This window comes from Planococcus citri, chromosome 3, assembly GCF_950023065.1.
Source record: "Planococcus citri chromosome 3, ihPlaCitr1.1, whole genome shotgun sequence".
NCBI lineage: Eukaryota > Metazoa > Arthropoda > Insecta > Hemiptera > Pseudococcidae > Planococcus > Planococcus citri.
In genome coordinates, this window is record NC_088679.1 from 77,037,039 (window position 1) to 77,058,687 (window position 21,649).

Below are 21,649 nucleotides of genomic sequence, written 5' to 3' on the forward strand. Positions count from 1 at the left end.
TTATCACCAGAGGTCACCACTTTGGGGGTTGGAAAGGGGGAAAATCCCAATTTCGAAAAATAAGGGCCACCCTAATGGACATTCAGCAACTTTGGGAGGCTCCATAAAAGGCCATATAAATATCTTTAGGTAACTTTGCATCTACACGAAGGGAACAAAAATCCCATCTTTCAATTTCAAGTACCCAACATCATGACTTCATGAGATATGGTCTTTTCCAAGCGAGGAAGTCCCCATCGCCGATGATTTTCTCAACGCATTGAACTTCCTTTGATCGCCATTTGACTGTAACGCCATCAGGAGCTCTTCGCGTTTACACGGTTGGTTAGAGGAGGAAAAGCGACCATGTGCTAAATACCTAATTAACAGTTCGATTATACGGCCAATCAGCGGTAATCGAGATACGTTAATCTATCCGTCCGTTTTTCTACTCGATCGTGGAAACAGGGAGATGGTAGCAGTACACGGTGCATCGACAATTATATAAATACAAATCCGCTTTCTGAACCGTGAACAGTTTAACGTCCGGGTTCGCGATTTGTGGTGTCATTTTGAGTTTTAATACGCATTTCGGAACAAGAAAATGATATTTTATTGCGCGATTTTATCGACTATGTTTTTTTACGATGTGAATTGCGCGCTAGTACGATTCAACGATAAACCCGGTAAGCCGGATGGCAGCAGCAATATGATAAAATTCTCAGATATGGATCCTCGAAATCAGGCAGAACACAGCAGCTATAGCATCATCGAGACCGCAGGTTCTGGTAGTTCGAATGTACCGAATCACGTTCAACATAAATCCGAACGACGAAAAAAAATCAAATTCGATGACTCCGAGTCGAAATCGAAATCCAATTCGAAACTGAAATCAAAATCGAAACCTTTGGCTCGATCTTCATCGGTGAAAAAACCCACTTATAATGGCGATTTGAAACAATCCGGGAGTCGTTTGAGTGGTCTCGACGAGGGTTTCGAAGAAGGCTTCGATAAAGAAAAACATTTCGGCAAAGAAGAAGGTAAAAAGTACAAAGAAGCTCATAATTCCGAAGCCGGCGAAAAAGCTCAACAAGGATACAAGAAGGAACAAGCGTACGACAAAGCCGAAGACGAAAAACACGGTAAAGAAGAGAAGAAAGCCGTCATCAGTGAGAAAGAAGGTGAAAAAAAAGGACATCTAGAACAAGAGAAACAATTCGGCGAAGAATACAAAAGTAACCAAGGCGAGAAAGAAGTCTCTATCACGAAAAAAGGAGGTCATAAAAAAGGACATAAGAAAAAAGGTTTCCATAAAGTTCACCACAAAGACGAGTATAAAAAAGACGAAGTGTTCTACGACGAAGTTCATTCGGATAAAGAACAAGAAGAACATGCCAAAGAGCAAGAAAAACACCATAAAGAGAAAGGTGCTTCGGCCAAAACCAACCATCTCGATTCGGGATATCACGAAGCCCAAGCTGAAAAGAAAGGCGCTCAGGATCAAGGACATAAGTACAAAGAAGCGTCCGGGCATAAGAAAGAAGCCGGCGAAGAAGCACATCTCGATGAGGAATCCAAGTTTGGTAAAAAACAAGGGTCTAAAGAAGGTAAAAAATACGGTCACGAAGAAGAAGGCGGATCTGTCGATGCTGAGCTTGATCTTTTTTGAAAAACTGCCAACGATAAGGTTCGAGCGAATGGAATTATCTCAGTTTTATCAGATTTCGATATTTTACGTTTTATTATTTTTCACGCGTGGTTCGTAAATTCTTGTCTGGAATTGACTGGTGAATAAAAAATTAGTGAAAAAAAATCTTAATTAATGATGAAGAAATTTTGTTTGAAATTCGAGTTTGTTTACTTTTTTTTTTTTGGAGGGAGGATTTTTCATCGCTGTTTGAAATTCGAATCGCTGAAGAGGTAAACAACCTCGTGGTTCCTTATAATTTAATTTATTTATTCAACTTATTATTTATTATTATTTTTGTATGTATTTGCATTTTTTTAAATTAGTCTGTTTTCATCAAATCGAATGAACTAATTGTTTCTATTTCTATACGCATTCGTTTCAATTTTTTTTTTTGGAAATAAATTCATTTTTTTCAACGTTTTCAAATTATTTGCTCGCATTTTTCAACGAATTACGATTCGTCTTCTCGAATGAAAGTGGATGAGGGAAGAAAAACACTGTTAAAAAATAAAAATATAATAAAATTTCATTTCTACAACACGAAATAAAGCTCGAGCTTAAAAACAATGAGCGAAAAATGAGCAAACAGAAATATTTTTTGGATAAAAATTAGGTAACTCGAAAATACATAGTATCTTATAAAAACAAACACGAGAATAAAATCATACCACGAATTCTCGAGCCATTTCTTTGATCGCTGTTTTGGCTGCGATTCTCTTAGCTTGATTTTTCGATGATCCAGTCCCGAAGAAAATTTTTTTACCATGATCTATTTCGATTTGCAGAGGTACGATTATTAAATTTCCGTAGGTAGTAGGGCTAGAACGAGAAAAAAAACCGGAGTTATGAGAAATGACGACTAAAATTTGCAGCGAATTGAGAGAAATTGACTCACTCGAATGAAAATTTCAAATCTGTTTCTTCTAGTAACTTGATCGGATCTCGAGGTGGCATATCGTTAAACTTATCTGTGAAATGAAAAATGTACGTAAATAGGTAAGCTTTATACTTTGGAAATTTTATTTACGAGTAAGTAATAATAATAATAAATGTCCAACCTATTTCTTTTTTCAATACACGATGTACAACGTTCCAAACAGTTTTTAGATCGCCATTGGTGTCTAAATAAATCGCAGCTACGATGCTTTTGAAGACATCAGTCAACGCTCTGGGAACATCTACGGAGTCGATCACAGCGTTGTTTGTTTCTTCGATTAAGAAAAGTAACTGAAACACATTAAATATAATTTCATAGAATAGATTATCAAAAAAAGGAAATTTTTTGTTCTTACTTTTTTTTTTTTTTTTTTTTTTCGTGAGAGCTCTTATTTACGAGAGTACAAATTCGGTCAAAAATTCACATCAATAACCACCTAAAACGATCAAGAGAATGCCCTATGAGCATTATAACCAAAGGAGTAGGATGTAAAATTAATTTTTGACCCCAGAGCAATTTGAAATTTTTTGGAAAAATTCAAAATGGCCTGAAACTACCAGTCGTTGATTTATCGGAATTTCTTGGTTCACTTTGCTCGAAAAAATTCATATCTATTATTTCAAAAAAAAATTAAAAATCGCCCTTGAAAGAGTTTTTTTTTTATTTTTTAAATTTTCAAAAATTCGTCAAAAATCCAAAAACAGGCTGTCGAACAAAATCTGAAAACTAAGAGGAAGATCCTTGGAAGAAAATTTTGGAAGGACATTTTAAAAATTGAAAACCCCAATTCATTTTCACAAAATTCCCAAAAAAAAGCTTAAAAAATTATAATTTTTAAAAGGAACAAAAAAAATAATCAAGAAAATAGGTACATCAAACAATGGAAATAATCAATTAGTTTTCATTAACGAAATATTGTATTTTTTGCTATTATATTTGATAATTTCGACTTTTGACGTTTAAAAAAATGATAAATTCTGAAAAATTGAGTTTTCATTTCTCACTTGATTTTTATTTAATGACAGAATTATTCGAAAATTCCGGAACCCATAGGGAAAAAGACAAACTTCAACTCATTTTGTTATAAAAATTTTTTGACAAAAATAAATATAAATTTTACGAATGGGAAATTCTTCATTTTTTGAAAAAACTCCTTTTTCAACTTCTTATTAAGTTGAATTAATTTGTAAAAGTTTTGCTTTCCAAAAAAATTTGATTTCCCGCAGAAATTACTAAAAATAGTGAAAAAGTTGTAGTTTTTTTGGTAGCTAAAATTGTGAAAAAATTTTGTTTTTTTTGGTCAAAATTTTCAAAAATTTTCAAAAATTGTCAAAAAGTCTTTTTTCCCCCAGAATCACCAAATAAATTTTTCTCTTTACAAAACTGCCAAAAAAAGCTTGCTTCTTTCCCAAAAAATTGCCATAAGTTTTCTATTTTTTGAAAAATTTTCCTTTCATGTTTTTAATATGAAATTCCAAAAAAAAAAAAAAACTATATAGCACAAACTTAATAGAACGTTTTACTGTTCTTATTTATTTTTATTTTTTTTGTTGTTGAAATTGTGATCAAGTTTTTCTATTTTTGTCAATACCACCAAAACAATTTTGCTTTTAACCAAACCATGAAAAAATCTTACTTTTCGTTAATTTTTTTTTTTTTTTTTTTAAGAAAAAAAATTTACGGTTTGCAAACGAGTGAATGAAAAAAGCTGAAATTGGTTTTGTAACTCATTTTCAATTTTCCAAGTCGATTTCTGATGATTTCGAGCTGTTCTGGAGCCCCGCCGGATTTTTCAATTTTCCAATTTTTGAAAAAAAATTCCAAAAATAGAGTAAAAATGAAATTAAGTGCGTATGAAGTGGAATTTATCGTCTTTGTGATCGTTTCGATCGATTTAGGCACTAGTTTTCAAAATTCGTCCGTATTGATTAAAATCCCAAAATTTTTTCCAGTGATTTTTTTTTTTGAAACACAGAAAATTTCACGGCTTGCGAAGAACGAGTCAATAAAAAAATCTTGAATTTAGTTTATGCTCTATTTTCGACCTTTCGAGTGGATTATTGATGGTTTCGAGGTGTTCAGGAGCCTTCAAAAAATTTTCAAATTCTCTAATTTTCCAAAAAAATGTTATAAATAGGGTCAAAATGAAATTCAGCCCTTAAAAAAAATCAAATTTACGACTCAGAATGATGAAAATAGGGCAAAAACAAAAATTTCAGGGTTTTTCAGTTTTTACTTTACGTGATCGCAAAAGACAAATTTTTCAAGATTAAAAAAAAACCTTGGATTTCAAGTCGAACAGGACCAAAAAATTTTGAAAATACGATCATTAATCGATCTAAAACATCAAAAAGAAAACAAATCCGAGTTTATACCCGCTGAATTTTATTTTCACCTCATAATATTTCAAATTTTTTCAAAAATTGGAGAATCTGAAAAAAAGCTAAAGGCTTCAGAGTGGCTTGAAACCACCATCAATCGACTCGGGAGGTCAAAAATAAGGTAAAAACTAAATTTCAGCCTTTTAGCTCAACTTGGTCAAATTTTGATTTTTTTTTCATTGAAAATAAGTCCAATTTGAATTTTTTAAAATTCTTCAAAAATCAAATTTCACCTTCGAGACTGAATTATGTTGTCTTATGGGAGGGGGGGGGGAGGTGGTCGGAGTCAGAGGATCAGAATGTACGTAATTTTTTTTTAAAATATCGGTCCTTTCGACTTTTTTTTCACAATTTCAACAAAAAAAAATTTTTTTTAAATAAATAAAAACTGTAGAACTTCTTATCAATTTTTAGCGATTTGGGCTAGTTTCTTTCTTTTTTTAGAATTTCATATTAAAAACACGAAAGAAAATTTTTTCAAAAAATAGAAAACTAACAATTTTTGGAAAATAATCAAGATTTTTGGCAGTTTTGTAAAAAGGAAAATTGATTTGGTAATTTTGGAAAAAAGAAACACTTTTTGAAAATTTTGACCACAAAAACAAAACTTTTTCGCAATTTTAGAAACTGAAAAAAACTGCAACTTTTTCACACAAATCTTGAAAGAGTTCGAATTTGTCTTCAAACCTAAAAATCTAGCACAAATAACAAGAACGTTTTTATAAAACTAATTTCCAGAAACATGCTTACTTCGTCATAACTGACTTGACAATTCACTCTATTTTCTTCTTGAACAAATTGATCGATTTTCTTCATCAATCTGACCGAATCGTAGAACAGAACCTTATGCAGACCGATTCTCACAGCAACGATAGCAAATACTACATCATTCATGAGGGAAACTCGTATTTCGCGAACTTCGCTGATCTTTCTATCTTGACCGTATTCGTGAACGTATCCGGTTAAGAGTAAATCTACAAGCGAAATAAAATCAATCAAATTACAATTCTTAAGAATATCTCACGCTACTGGTAACTTAATCTAAAATTTCACCTAAAATAGAATCTCCTAAGAAAGCCAGTTTGTGATTACAGATGGTTGAAGTTTCGCTAAAATACGAATGATGAGTAATGGCTTCTGTGAGTAATCTCTTATTCTTGAATTCGTATCCGAGAGTTTCTTTTAAATTATCTTCATCGAAATACGAATGATTTTCATTCGGAGGAGAGTCTTTTGATGGGTATGAAGCGTCTGGATGGGATTCTTTAGGTAATACGCCGATATATTGCAGAAATTTGAACGTTGATTCGACTCCGGTATTCTGAAACGTAGGTAATCATCGTTGATTTAATCGCGAAATATGGAAGTTATTTTATTAAAATAACAATTGGACAACTAATTAATAATCTCACCGTTAAGTAAACTCCAATCAACGATTTCAAAGCGCTAGCTACAGCTTTATCGGGAACGCTGTGCTTTTTGAAATAAATAAACGCGTGATTGTGATCGCCGTTATCAGAAATGGGCGTCTTGTTCAACGTACTTTCGGTATTCTTCGTCGAAGTTTTATCGTAATATTCGATCATTTTATTCTGCATTTTATCTCTAGTTTCGGCGCTAATTTCACCTGTTTTCAAATTCAGAACAAATCGATACAGTAATGTGATCGAAACAAAAGTTCGTATCAAATTTAACGATAAAAAAAATAATAATGTAATACCCGAGTGTTGCTCATCTCGAGGAATTTCCAAATTGAAAATAGCTTCGGGAGGAATAACGTAATTTTTCAAGATATTAATCAATACATCCGGTACGCAAAAACCACTCAAGAACCAGTCGTTATTCTCGGAGAAGTCGTGTAGCTGAAATAACGATACAGATTAATCGTCTAGTATTTCGTAACACTGAAAACATTTAGAGTTGAATTGAAAATTCGACCAATACTTTAATATAAGATCCAAGCTCTAGTTTAGCTCCGCAGTAGTAAAAATTACGCCGGCTTAATATTTTCTGCTTTAGTTGACGTAACTGAGTAACATTCCAATCTGGATTCGACTTATAGAGCCATAACGAAACGGCAAAGTTTACGAACGATTTACCCATCATTTTTAATCTTTCCAAGTTGAATATATCATCGCAATTTACACCGGTGAACGTCTACAGAGAGAAACAAATCGTAATTCAATGTGAAAGATTTTCATTCAAGTACGAGTAGGTATAATTTGAAACAAACCTGAACAATATCGGTTTGTTTCGGACCCGGATTCAATGGTTTTCGAGCATCGATGAATTTCAGTTTTGGGAACTCCGCAACACTGGGCGCGAAAAGCTTCGAACAAATAAACACATCGAATTAAAAATCCAGTGACAAAATAATAAAATATCTATTCCAACGAGTAATTGAAAAAAATAAGAAACTTACAGCGAACATATCAGGATGTTCTCCAGTCTGACCACGAATAAAATCGCAATAAGACATGACTTCGATCATAGAAACCGTATCTATTTGTCGATCTATATCGATCGGTAGTTGTTCATCGGCCCAAGGATACCGGCGAACATTTCTCACATATTTGACTTGTTTCAGTATTGATAATATGGGCACCACCGGTTTGGCTCCTTCTTCGCATTCTTTCACGAATGATTCGTCAACTATCATGACATCTTTCTCATCTGAAACGTACAGATATCTGTAGCGAAGTTTTTATCGTAGAAAAAAAGCAAAATACTACAGCATTACCGCTTTCAATCGACGAATCAGCTATGGCTTCCATTTCAGAAGCCACCTTGCGTCTTAGTTGTTCGGCCAATAAGATGTAATGTAAACGATGAGTAATTCCGAGCAACAGAACAGCTTTGTACCAATAAACAGCGGGAAATGATTGCCGTATACAGAATTCTGGCAGTAAAATTACCGGAAGATCGGGCTCTTTTTCGCCTTTTTTCTTCTTTATGCCAGGATTTTGAGCTCTGAAATACAACAAAAGGATTAAAAAATGAATCCGGTGTATTTCACGTTGATAAGTTGAAATCAAATACGTTTGAATGAGTACCTTGGACGAATGCATTTGAGATTATCAGTGATGATTCGAGCTTCTAGTAAAGGTTGGATAGGATTTTTCACTTCCAAGTTGTATTTTTCATGATAATACTCCGTGAATGTGTCGTATTCGCCGGACGGAAATTTGGAAGTGGGTCGGAGATTCGTGCAGACTTTGGTTACGATGTAATACTGTGAAATTGAAAATGAATATACGAGTTATAAACGATATTGGTCAAAAATTCAGTTGGTTTGTAGATATTGATCTAAAATGTCAGAAAAGACGTGATTTTTTTAGAGGGTAGGGGGGGGGGGGTAAAAATCTTAATTTTGCACAATGGTTACGAAGGCTTCATAAAGTCGAAGACTCCAAAAAAATAGCATAAAGGATTTCGTTTCAGGCTGAATGAATCAAAGTTCGTGAAAAACATTTCAAAGTGACCCCACTCCAATTTCGAGTCAAAATTAACTGTCGTAGAATTAATTCAAAAGTGATCTTGCGACCTGTCAAAATGGCTTGAAATTTCGCGAGAAATTCAAATATTTCAATAAAAATGTTTTTTGAACATTTTTGATAAATTTTCGAAGTGATTTGTGAAAAAATGTCAAGTTGAAATTTCCCAAAAAAATTAAAAATTTCAATTGAAACTTTTTTTGAGCACTTCTCAAGAACTTTGGGTTTTTGAAAAAAAGGTCATGCAACCTACCAAAGTGCTAATAATTTTGGCCAAAAATCAAAAACTCAGTCAAATAATTTTTTTTGCACTTTTGAAGGATTTTGAGTCCGAAGTTGGGTCATAATTTTAAGGATTTTTGAGTACTTTACAAAGTCCAATTTTCAGTTCAATTGTGAAATCAGTGTTGCCACCGTTTTGAGCGCCAAAAATTAACTGAAAAAGTTGAAAAGTAATATTTCTCCATGCAGTCCCTGTCCATGCTCAAAAATTCTGGAAAGAATTACCCCAACTATGTACAACCTTTTATGGCTGATTAACACGTATAAAAAAATTAGAGTGACTTTTTTTCGTATTGTCGATTTGGAAAATTACAAAAATAGTCATAAAATACAATTTCTCCCCTTGAAAGGTCAAAATTACGCAAATTGACTTATTTTCATTTTTAAAAAAGTTGGTACGAAAGCATTTTATGTACTCGCACTAGTTTTTACGTAGGTAGGTAATATTCAAAAAATTATTTACAAAAAAAAAAAAACACGAGAAGTCTCACAAAAGTCCGGCATATGACAATAGGAGTAATTGCACTACCCCCCCCCCCCGCCGATCATCCGGAAACACATTTTTTCTTAAAGGGGACATCCTAAGAAACATTTTAAAGCAAACTTGCCCAAAAAAAAGTTGGCCTTACTTACAAAATGGCGGCCATTTTGATTGACAGGTCAGCCGAAATCGCTGATTTTGCGTTTCAACATAGGACTTGCACGAAATTTTTCAAATTTTACAAAGGTAGGGGTAACGGCCCTATATTTTTACCCCCCTAAGGACATATCTTGAAATTTCTTTTGACCTAATGAAGCTAGAGAAAAACTGAAAAGTGCATTGAAATCAGCAAACATTCGTTGACAAGATTTAGTGTTTGCCAAACGTTTATTTTCATTAGGTTCGCCAAAAAAAAAATTTTTTGCAAAAAAACGAGTTCGCAGTTTTTTTTACCCCCGTTCGCTATTTCGTTTACCCCCATTCGCTATTTTTTTTACCCCCCAATTTTTTCTGTGTTTTCAATGTTAACAACACTGATTCAACGTTTCTTAACAAATTATTAATTAATCATGCCAAAAAGTGCCCTTTCCGTTATCATTAGTGTATTCATTGCTTGAAAACATGATTGAGAATAAAATTAAGAATTTGTAAAGGTTATTTGTGAAAATTTTCAACAAAAAAATTTAATTCACGTATTTTTGGACTCTAAAATTCCTGGATCACCAGATGAACACATTGTTTTTCACAAGAAACTACTTTTTGGGAATTTTTTGCGGATATAGGTGGTGAAAAATTGCTGTGAAAGTTCCTGCTCCAATTTTCTGTTTTCATGTTAATACTATACTCAAGGTCTTCAATTTGATACCCATTTTTGTTTTGTTTGCTTTCATAGAAAACCTACATTAGAGGGGCATCATTCATTTATTCATTGTATTTCGTTGATTGTTTACATTGATGTAATCAACTGTAGCAAGTGTTTTTTGGACAATATTATTTACAAAAGTTCAGAGCAGTACATTCAAAATACTTCCCTAAAAATGAATAAGATTTATATCACGCCTTTAAACGGTCGCCAACGAGCAAAAATTCTGAAAATTGAGGGGGGTAAAAAAATTAGAGAACAAAAATTTAATATGGATTTTCTATTTTTTTACCCGGTAAAAAAAATAGAAAACTGGGCTCGAATCGTTCCCTATTCTTTAACCCCCTCTAAAAATTTTTAGAAAACAAATTTGATGAAAAATAACTAGCTCATTTAATAGACCAGAGTGTGTAGAATTCAACGATGTACTCGCGAACTCATTTTAGTGAAAATTAGCTCGTCCAATCCTTAAAATCAAAACACACTTTCTTAAAATTTTGTTAAGAAAATCGACCAAAACTCACATCACATTTTTCAAAGTCTCCTTAACCATGAACATTGAATGGAAAATGCAGCTTTTCAAGGGCAATGTGTTCCAAAAGACGCACAAAACATGTTAATATGGTTTTCGAATCAATTCATGACTTTGGTGGCTTATTTTTCAAAAAATTCTTGGGGGGTAAAAAAAACTAGAGAGGGTAAAAAAAACTGGGCCGTTACCCCTAGATCGAAAGATCATGCAAAAATTCAGCACCTGTCAAAATTTTAAATGCTGAAGTGAGTTTTTCGATTTTTTTTTGGTGAATTTTTGAAAGTCAAATTTTGGCCAAAAATGAGGGAAAAAATCAAAATTTTACCAAATTGACCAAGAAAGCTAAAATTTGGGATATACCCTATTTTCGACATGCCAAATCGATTGGAAACGGTTTCAACTCGTTTTGAGCAGTTCTGGAGCCTCCAGCAGATTTTTGAAATTCGAAATTCTCACAAAATTCCATCAAATTGGAGTTGTAAAGCTGAAATTTATTCTAAAAACTAATTTCAATACCCTACGAAGTACTGCAGGTAAATTTCAAGTCGTTTTGGAGCCTCCAGCGTTTTTTAAAAAATTCCTGAAGCCTCCAGCAGATTTTTGAAACTTTAAATTTTCACAAAATTTCATCAAATAATGGAGATGGAAAGCTGAAATTTAATCTACATTCCAATTTTAACACCCTCTGAAGACGACTTCAGGTGAGTTCAATTCTTTTTAGGGCCTCCAGCGACTTTTTTGAAATTTAAAAATTTTCCAAAAACCGAGGAATAAACTTACAATACATATTTTGTTGTACTATCGATAAAAACGTTCGTGTTTTCGAATCAACATTTTTTGGGTCAAAAAAAAAACTTAAAATTGTAGATAATTTGAGAATTTTTTCGAGTTTTAAAAAAATAGTAAAATCGTGAGAGAAGAACAGAATTTTGAAGAAATTTTAGGGGAAGTCTGACTTGCCTAACTTCGGTGTGAAAATCGCCATTGCTACTTTGATAGACTGTAGATCCTTTCTTTGATACTTAGTTCCCTAAAATCAACCACCAAATTTCAAGCTGGATTTTTCAAAATCGCTCGAAAAAAGTTTTTATGAAAATTTTTCATTTTTTAGCATAATTTCAACCTATTTTGATTGGACGCGTGAGGCCAATTTCAAAAAATCCAAAAGTAATACCGCAATTTTAGGCTCAAAATTCTTCAAACGAGCTCAAAAAAACGATTTTCTTTGAAATATTTGAATTTTTTGCGAAATTTCAAACCATTTTGATAGATTACATAAAACGTCCCGAAAAATACCGAAAATTACAGCCTTAACTTTATTTTGGTGTCAAAGTTCTTCAAAAATGCTCAAGAAAGGTTTTAGAGGAAAATTGTGATTTTCTATAGAAATTTTAACTAATGATAAGATCGAATGACACGGTTTCTAAAATCTCAAAAATCAATTACTCAATTTTGGGCTCAAAATTTTTCAAAAATACTTTCAAAGAGGGTTTTTGATGGAAATAAAACCAATCCTCCAATTTTGGTCTCAACATGCTTCAAAAGTACTCGAAAAACATTTTCGTCGAAATATTTGAATTTCTCACGTAATTTCAACCCATTTTTATAGGTTGCATGGTACTTTTTCTGAATCCCGAAAATCATAAACTCCATTTCGGGTTCAAAATTCTTCGAAAAATGCTCAAAAAACCTTCACATCGAAATGTTTGAATTTATCGTGAAATTTCAACTCATTTTCATGAACTTACTTACAATCGGAAAGGAAGGAAGTGCCCATTTCTAACCTGTTGAAAAAATTTTTTAGACTCGAATGATTTTGAAAATTGGGGTCTTTACATTTCATCCCTCTTTCCAATTGTGAAACTGTAAAAAATCCTAAATGCGGTTCTTCTCAGACCAATATACCCAAAAGTCGACTGATTTTTTTGAGGGGGGGGGGGGAGGACTCCAAAAATGCCAGCCAAATTCAATTCCTGGAGTATTTTTTTGCCAGCTTTGGAACGTTATGTACAAGTTTATAAAAAAAAATTAAACAGTACACTAGAAAACATTACTCGTTGTGTTAACATTCTGTACCAAGGAGTGACCACTTTGCCCAAAAAATCATTCGAAGAGTAATGTGTGCTAACTCTTTCGGTTTCGGAGGGCTCAATTATATCGCTTCTGATCGAGAGGTTATTCACTACATCCCAAGCAATATTCATCGAACCATTATCTGTAAAATGATAATACATATAAATTTTTCAATCAAATGTAGCCTACAGTCATTCGAATCATTAATATATTTTTTTTCTTGAAAAATTACCCGAAGGTTCTAAAGGAACAATGCAATAGGAATTATCGCCATTGCAACGATCTCCAATCAAGAATCCTTTGACGATTTGTAAAACATCCAAATAGATGAACTTATGACAAGATAATAATTTATCTACTTCCTCGCCGGTTAGTTTCATGATTTTAGCGTTCACTTCGATAGTAACATTAACTTGGCCCAAGTCGGAATAGACAGGAAATTCGCACAACTATGAAAAAATCCGAAAATATTATCACAAGCATTGATAATTTCAGAGCACGAAACGTACAATTGCAATGAGTACACACTTGGGGTAATTTTTTACTCGATAAAATACCGAATTCTTTATCCGATTGCATTAATTTATGGAAATACGATTTTCTCGAATCATTCGGTTCTTCGTAAGCGGTTTTCAGATGAATAATATGTAAGAATGTGTCAGCATCGGGGCGAGGACAACATTGATTTAACCATTCTGGAAACTGTTAAGATTTATCAATTAATACACGAGTAAATTAATCAGAACGAAGCTAATCTGTTTCCGATTTTCTTACTTTTAACGGAACAGTTCGATAACATTGGGCTGAACCAGCCTTAATCGATTCATCTTCGTGAATCCAATTCGGAAATAATATTTCACTATTCAGTTGATCGTCGATGTAACTAAAGGTTGATACTAAATCGTCGTTTATTTGTCCACATTTGTACAAATATTTCACCGTTTCTAAGGCTGCTATTTGCTTCACGAATTTTACATTTTTAATCGGTGGGTTCTACGGTTTCAAAATATATCATTATTAGAAAAACTAGACTACATTAGAATTTTTTATACTGAAAATAAAATGTAATCGTACTTCGATAACGGTTTCAATTCCGGATTGAATCGGAAGTCGTACTCTACAAACAACACCTCCATCTTTTTTTTGAAACGACCAACGAGGTGCCGGCGATGAAAACCCATCACATGGCAAACTTTTGCAATACCTTGACAGAAATCAAACAAAATCAAATACGAGCTGGTAAAAGCAATAAAATAAATTAAGGTAATTTTTTGTTTACTTGTTAACAGCGTGGATGGCTGATATAAAAGATAGTCGTTTGTTGTGTTTGGTGATGAGGGGAGGGAATTTATCTTCGAGCTCGGATTTCGATTCTTTGAATTTTTTTAAGCTTTTACGTAAACGATACTCGTTATTCAAATCTTTCACTGATAATAACTGAAAGTAAAACAATAAGCAATTTTTAGAATTTAAAATGTCGCATTTTTATTTTATCGAAAGTATCTCGACTATGGTAATTTTTCAACTTACTTCTTTCAAGTTTAAATCCAAATCAACGAACTCTCCGAGATAACGTTTATCCCTGTTGAATTTCTCTTCATCGCCAGTCTCCTCAATGAAGAAATAATTATTATTACTGGTATCGTTCGCGAACCTTCTCGATAAAATATACTTTTGAAATGTAGGAGCCAAATCAAAATAAACGATCCAATTTGAATTCAACTCGCTGAAATCGAAATCTGCTTTCCAAGATATTACGAGAACGCTTAACAAACTTTTTTGGAACCTGAAACCGAATAATTTCTATTAATTTTAGTACTTTCAACGTGAAAAATTCACTCGAAGATGACGATACCTTTGAACGACCGAATTGAGCTGTTTTCTAAAGAAAGATTGCTCTCGATCGTCGTTACTCTCAAGAACAGATTCGCTGCTGATGATAAAATCAGCGAGGATATGACCCATTTTCGTTTCACATTTCGATAATTTCTGAAAAATTATTAAAAACAATACGAGTATTTTAAAAGAATCCAAAATAAATAAAATTGAAAGCTCGAATTGAATTTTTAAACCTGCAAAATCAATGTTATTATCCTCGCAGTGATACAATCGTTCACTAAAACGATGCAATTCCCATTGTAGTCCATTTTATACAGTAATGAAAGCAATTTTACGATTTTTTCCGAAGTATTTTTCACAATAGTTGCGGCATTTTCTTTTGATTTGGTATTATTCTCCATTATTTTATCCCATATTAACGACCTGAAAAATATTCACGAGTGAATCAGAATATTTCCATCGAAGATGGCGAATTAAAACTCATTATCGTACCTAATCACGTATAGATCATTGATTATAGCAGACAATATGAAAGTTGTGATGTCATCACATAATAATTTCTTCTTTTCCAATCGGATTCGATGAATATTAGAGACAATAAAAGCAGGATACATTCCATATAGGTACATGTATCGCTGAAATAATCAACAATCAAAAAAAGTCATCAGCAAGAATACAACTTGAGAGGAGGCGATAACGTTGGGGGAAAAAATGCATTACAACAATGTCTTGAAATATTCTCGAAACGAAGCCTCTTAAATGTGTTTGTTCATTGACCGATGAATCGTTAGGCAATTTTAATCCATCGATGAGAGCGATTGTTTTCCCAATCAGAGTATCTAGGTGAAAATTTTCAACCAGAGATTCTTCAAAATTCTCTTTACGGTGACGATACTTGACAAATTTTACATCATTTACGCGAGTTAATAATCTGAAAACATGACTCGTCGATTAGAACTTAAAGACACACAAACTGTGAGAATTGATCAAAAGTACACACTTTCTAGTGACGTTGCAGTACTGAGAGGAAATAATCGTCGATTTGAAAGTAATTTCTAGGTTTTTCAAGAACTCAAACATGCAGTTATCGTCCGCTTTGATTTGAGGATGAAGGAGACAAGATGTAAAAGCTGTAACTCGAGGCCAGTCTTGTTCGTTACAATTTTGAAAATAATTCATAACCTGTAAATAATTAATTACTCTTTAGAAGTGCGAAACATAAATGTCATTAGATAGGTACATAATTCGTCAACGTTACTTGTTTCATGGAATTTTGACCATAAGCGAAGGCACAATCGTCGAAAAAAATCATAAAAGTATCTTGCAACTTAGAATTCCATTTTGATAAAGCGTTCAAGTAGATCGAACTGGTGGTGACGATTATTCGCTGGCCGTTTTGAGTATTCCATAAATCCGCTACTTTATCGCATCGTATTTCAATAACTGGATAATGAGAATGTTTCGTGAAGAAAGCGGTAACTGTAGATAGATATTTCGATGAATCGATCAAATATATGATTTGTTTTCCGGATCTGAAATCAAATAAGTGATTAGTATTCACTCGAACAATTAGATTTTGCGTTCTGATGTGCGTACTTTTCAATTTCCAGGCTGTTTGATTTCAAAATTAGATAACTGACGTATAGTTTATCTTCGTAACTAGGTAGAAAAACTGTTTTGTTCGAAGTTTTGGTCGAATTAGCTAATTCAGATTGGTAATCTTTTGGAATGAAGTCATCTTGTGGACACTGCAGAGATGAGGCGATTCTATCCAATACGTCTTTCAAGAGGTATTCGTTAGCGTTGGTCTCTGCTAAATCATCCATGTCGCCGACTGGTGAATTGCAAGCAGAGGAAATTAAAACCAGATTTTCAAGTGCCGGTCAAGCATGCATTCTGAATTACTTTCTGAATCACATGAATTGAAGATCATAATGAGTAATAAAAGTTTACCTGTGTTCATATACGCATTAATCTAAGATTTGAGAACTATCTCAATACAAATTAAATTACTAATCACGAAAAAAGAACGAATTAAATACAAAATTCTTTCTTCTACAAATGAAAAACGTTGGAACTGATAAGGAATATTTGTTGTTGATTAAGATACGAACGTCTAAACTGCAAACTGAGCAAATTGAAAGATAGGATTAGATTGTTCTGTTCACTTTTCTAACAAGTTGTCATCTTTTATTTCGTATTATTCGACTTTTTGTAAAGTGTACTCGCGCTCACGTCAAATGATACTCTGATATCTCATTTTCGGAGAATATTCTATTTTTATCATCGAATTCGGAATCAAAAGCTGTAAATGAATGAAACGCACAGACCACAAACTACCTACTCCTCTAGATCTTCAAAATTTTATTTTCTATTTCTACAAATTGAAAATACAAAATATAAACCACTTAACATGAATAAAAAACTGAATAAAAAATAATTCACTGACTTAGAAACCTAGAATGAAAAAGTGTATGGTAAATGGTAAATTACATTTACACATGTCTTAAAAATTAGTACACAAAAAAATCAGAAACCTACTCCAACTATACTCGAGCTTCATTTCGAATTAGTTTTTATTAAAGCAACACTTTGAAACAATTCCGAGTTGATATCAACTTTACCACTATCTAGAATATATTTAACATGAGGAATTAAATCAAAAATAGACTTCTGAGTTGCAGGAACAGAGAATAATACACGTGCTAATTTAAATATTTCGGGATACTGGCTTCTTTTATTTTGCCAAAATTGTACTATACTTTCGCTAGTTTTCAGTCTAGGTTCGTTATCACAAAAGCTTCTCAATTCTAATTCTATATTGTCACTCTGACTTCTGCTTTTTGCAGGGTTAATAAAATGTTCTTGTTTTCTGAACGCCTTTTCAAGTTCGTCTTCACCATCGGTCTCTGATACCGAGTCACTGTCTTCCAAATAAGACATAGTTGACAGCTTATTGTACAACCAAACCAAATGCTGAACTGCGTTTTGTTTTTGATTTTCGTTCAACACCATGTTATTAAAACGAGGATCTAGAAAAACTGAGCTCAGGAAACAGATGTTTTCGAATAATGAGTCTTGTTTTTGCCTCATTTCACTGGCTAATTCATTAGCTATCGACGAATCTATTAGGGAAAAAAATAAAAATAAGAATTAAATCGACTAAAATGAACACAACCGAGTAGTACATAGGTACTTTGAATTTCTTACTTAATTTAGAAATTTCCAATACACAGTTAAACCAGAGCTTGTAGACATCACATAACGTAAGTTGCTCAGTCTGTATAGTTTCGGAGACTGATTTGTAAAGTTTTAAAGATCGTAATAATTGGACCGATTTATTCCAAAATGGAGAACTTTCACCAACTATAGATAACTGAATGCAGATTGGTTTCATCACGAGTATTTTTTCGATTTTATCGTGAATTAGTTTCCATCTGAAATAGGTATGAAAAAATAATGTATTTTTTTCCAGAATGAACACAGATTATAGAGATTTAGTCATTTTTACTTTGAGCTTGAATCCGGCGAAGGTAAATTATACTTCGATAACTTTTTTTTGGAAGACTTGGTCGATGAATGAAGCTTTTTGACAATTTCGTGGACTTCTTTAACCACTGAAACGATTTCTGATCCATTTTTGAACGCACTTGTGATGGCTGATTGTAGCATTTTGCTGATACATTTCATATCTGTAAAATACACAAGTAAAAACATCGAGTCAACTCGGCTTTAAAAAAAAAAAAGGACATAAATGAAGTAATAAAATTACCAATTGAATCAAAATCATCCTCATCGTGTTCATCGGTATTTAAATGCAATTTTTCTAATATAATATCATTAGTGTAAGTATCAAGATCATTATCTTCTTCGTAAAATTCGTTAAAAACTGTAACAACTTGAACTTCAGGTTCCAAATTATCTGCATTACGAACTTTATTTTGTTCTATTTGCATTTCTATCGAATTATCTCCATTTTTCGAGGTACAAGGCGAAGGTGACGAATCAACAGATACGCTTTTAGATCCTGATAACTCGTTAAAATACGAACCTCCATCGATAGTCACACTATAAATTTGACTTCTCGAAATTTCAAACGTATTCAGTTCATTCCATATAGCTGCACTTAATTCAGCCGATTCCATTTTGGCATTTATCTCTAAAATTGATAATGTGTAAAATTTGAACTCAATTCTCACATATATTTGAGCGTGGATTGCCAAGAAAGATCTATTACAATGGGTAACGCAGTCCAACTTCAAAGCGATCATCTTATTCCTCAGGTTATTAATTAAACCGGATTTGATTTTATTCGCTCTTTCAAAAACGTATTTTTCGATACTATTTTCATCTATGACCAGTGAAGGGCAGATTCTATTGATGAGCGGATCTATGAGCATTTTGAAACCGGAATCATTCATCAACGAGAAAGGTCTTCCATTTACAGTGACTAATTCGACACAAGCATCTATGATGCTTTCTTTTTTCAAGAATCCAGTCGGCGAAAGTCGAGGACGTTTTATTTCGCTAGTCGGTTTCTCTTTAGCGATATCGTTGAAACTAAACTGAGTCAAATACTGCTCGCATAATTTGTCACTGAGTTCTTTATTATGATTTTTATTCTCTGGATTGAAAGTTTGACTTTTGATTTCGAGGTATTTCTCATATATTCCTGGATGAGATCGACGAATGTGTCTCTCCATGTTCGATGCATGGTTACCCTAGAAAAGAATTTCCAACATGAGTAGCGTTGAAGTAGTTTCAGAATTGATGATGAACTTACTTTCATTCGGAGACCGCATACTCTGCATTCTGATTCCGATTGCGTACTTCCGTTGTTTTCGATGGCTTGAATCAGGAAGTACATACGAATGGGGGAATTCTGAGCTTTTGGCATGTTTTACAGTTTTTAAAGGCTTACTGCAGATGAAATATTTTATAGTTCGGTTTTAAATCACATTTAGTAGACAGTTTATTTCACCAAATTCACAAAATTTGAAACTTTAGCGAAGTTTTTAACCCAATATACTAGGAAAGATTAGATTGGTGTTTTCCTTTCTGCTTCAAGTGATAAGAGTTTTGAAAGTTGAAACGTCTAAAAAGCAAACTGAGCATACATATTTTCAACGGATCCGTAACCAAAACTATTGATATTTTCGTAACCATCCCCCGTAACTAGCCGTAACCAATTCACTTCGGTTACGGTTTTTTTTTTCTTTTTTTTTAGCGAAAATAATTTAAAAATATAAAATTTTAAATTTCGTGCGCTTTTAATTTCAGGGTTGTCTTTTACAACGCCAAATGATAAATAGAGAAACAATTTTCCCGAATTTTCGTGTGGGATCAAAACTCAAAAGTTCAAAATCAAAACCCCCGAATTCGAATTCACTAATTCACTTTATTGCCAAATGAAAAGGGGTTCATTTCAAAAATCAAAGTTTAAAACATCTAAACTAAAATAATAAGTTTTTCAAATTTCCTATCACCGAGTAGGTACAGTATTGAATTTCGGAGGAGATGCAAAATTTTTTACCTAGCTAGGTACCTGTCTTTGTTCTCATCACGTCTTCATTTTTCTATTGATCTGAATCCTTGATCAACTAATCAACTTCTTCATTGGCAGGTAGGTATCGTTATCTCGATGAAGTTAAATTTCTTGACCATTTCAAAAACGCATACGTAGCGTTCGATAATTATTCTTCTACATTATTTTACCATTTGCCTCAAAATCCCCTTCCCAATCCATTCGTAAACCATCATAAAATACAAATGAATAACATAGCAGAGAAGTTTAGTTCAAAATTCTCGATTTCGATCACATTACAATGATTTAAAATATTGCAATTTCTCGATATGCGTATCCTTCGCTCTTTAAGTCTTTGATTATCATTTAAAAATGCATTTTACTTGATTATTTAAAAATGAATCAATGAATTTTTGAATTATTTCTGTACAATTTTGCAAGAGACGTCAGAGTTTACTAAAAAATATTTTTTATCGTTGCCTCAATATCCATACCTAACCGTTATTTATCAAAAAAAAAAACACCGATCATTTAACTTTTTCAATCAAATTTCAAAAGAACGAACACGCGTAGGTATTCAAAGTAGGTAATTCAATATTCACTTACCTTTTCGCCATCAATAGATCTAAAAGATCTATATATATCTTCATAATTATGCTGTCAAAAAAATATTAGTTGGTACATATAACATTATAAAATTACAATGAACATGACATGAAAAGTAATGACGAGTGAAATGAGTGCAATCACAAATACTTACATCGGTAATTGAAATAAATAGGTACAATAATTTACCAACCTACGCTACTGCTTAAATCTACACAAGTATCCGGATACTCTTACAAGTTAAGATACTACAAATATATACATACATTATACATATATCATAGGTTTACACACATGATAGCACACAGAATTATTTGGGAATGACAAAATGATTGGGTCTACAGGATACATTTTCAAAATTACCTAACAATATCACTATTTTAACAAAATGAACGTCGAACGTCATTACAATATTCGATATCTGGAGTAGGTACGATCACGTTTCACAGAAGAAATCTACTTTTGTAAGTACCTATATGATGTCCGATATTCCGATAATGAGCAATGTAGCTGGTGAATATTTTTGTGTCATTTTGAATACACAATACGTACTGAATATCTACGCTTTTAGAATATTCTTTCCCAAAAAATTGACTACCAACTGTTTTCATAGGAACATGGAAAAAAATAATAAAAACAAACACATAAGAATAAGATACGTTGAACCATGATGTACAAATTTCATAAATTAGTGCCTTGAAAAAAATTATTCATAATTAATATCTCAATTTTCAGAACTTACCACTCATCCTGGAAGTCGAATCAGATATCTTTGTTCTGACCTGATACTACACTTCAAATTCATATTTTGAGATGAACAAAACGCCTTGACTAAGCTTTATGAGAATGTGTTTTCTAATCTGTGGAAATTTATTCAATTAATAAAAGCAGATATTAATCTGTAAGATGTGAAAAAATCAAAACGACAAATAGGCACACATACAGGGTGGCCAGAAATATCGGGTACCC

At 32.8% G+C, this 21,649-nt stretch overlaps 3 protein-coding genes across 4 annotated transcripts; 1 reads left to right on the top strand and 2 right to left on the bottom strand.

Annotated features, from left to right (window-relative positions):
* Positions 1–211: 211 nt before the first annotated feature.
* On the top strand, positions 212–2,098 carry LOC135839377 (high mobility group nucleosome-binding domain-containing protein 5-like). Its single transcript, XM_065355374.1, has one exon. The coding sequence runs from the start codon at positions 584–586 to the stop codon at positions 1,646–1,648; it is 1,065 nt and encodes a 354-aa protein (XP_065211446.1). The 5' UTR covers positions 212–583; the 3' UTR covers positions 1,649–2,098.
* A 71-nt stretch (positions 2,099–2,169) lies between these two features.
* Positions 2,170–16,659, bottom strand: LOC135839376 (endoribonuclease Dicer-like). Of its 2 annotated transcripts, none has more exons than XM_065355372.1 (27): positions 16,504–16,659; positions 16,147–16,384; positions 15,809–16,082; positions 15,551–15,732; positions 15,271–15,481; positions 15,043–15,185; positions 14,784–14,973; positions 14,567–14,700; positions 14,242–14,497; positions 13,991–14,148; positions 13,786–13,915; positions 13,486–13,704; positions 13,240–13,413; positions 12,944–13,160; positions 12,678–12,853; positions 8,041–8,219; positions 7,728–7,957; positions 7,410–7,660; positions 7,221–7,316; positions 6,932–7,144; positions 6,708–6,849; positions 6,400–6,614; positions 6,041–6,308; positions 5,738–5,961; positions 2,728–2,896; positions 2,565–2,637; positions 2,170–2,488 (listed from the first exon to the last, which is right to left on the bottom strand). In XM_065355372.1, exons 1-27 carry the CDS (start codon positions 16,511–16,513, stop codon positions 2,332–2,334), a joined length of 4,929 nt encoding a protein of 1,642 aa, XP_065211444.1. In that variant the 5' UTR covers positions 16,514–16,659; the 3' UTR covers positions 2,170–2,331. The 2 variants fall into 2 exon arrangements, with proteins under 2 accessions (XP_065211444.1, XP_065211445.1); XM_065355373.1 differs by having other exon boundaries at positions 12,693–12,853; positions 16,504–16,658.
* Positions 16,660–16,894: 235 nt separating this feature from the next.
* LOC135839379 (uncharacterized) lies at positions 16,895–19,655 on the bottom strand. The gene is made up of 5 exons (XM_065355375.1): positions 19,334–19,655; positions 18,323–19,271; positions 18,062–18,242; positions 17,761–17,987; positions 16,895–17,675 (listed from the first exon to the last, which is right to left on the bottom strand). The coding sequence occupies exons 1-5, from the start codon at positions 19,445–19,447 to the stop codon at positions 17,110–17,112; spliced, it is 2,037 nt and encodes a 678-aa protein (XP_065211447.1). The 5' UTR covers positions 19,448–19,655; the 3' UTR covers positions 16,895–17,109.
* Between the last annotated feature and the right edge of the window lie 1,994 nt (positions 19,656–21,649).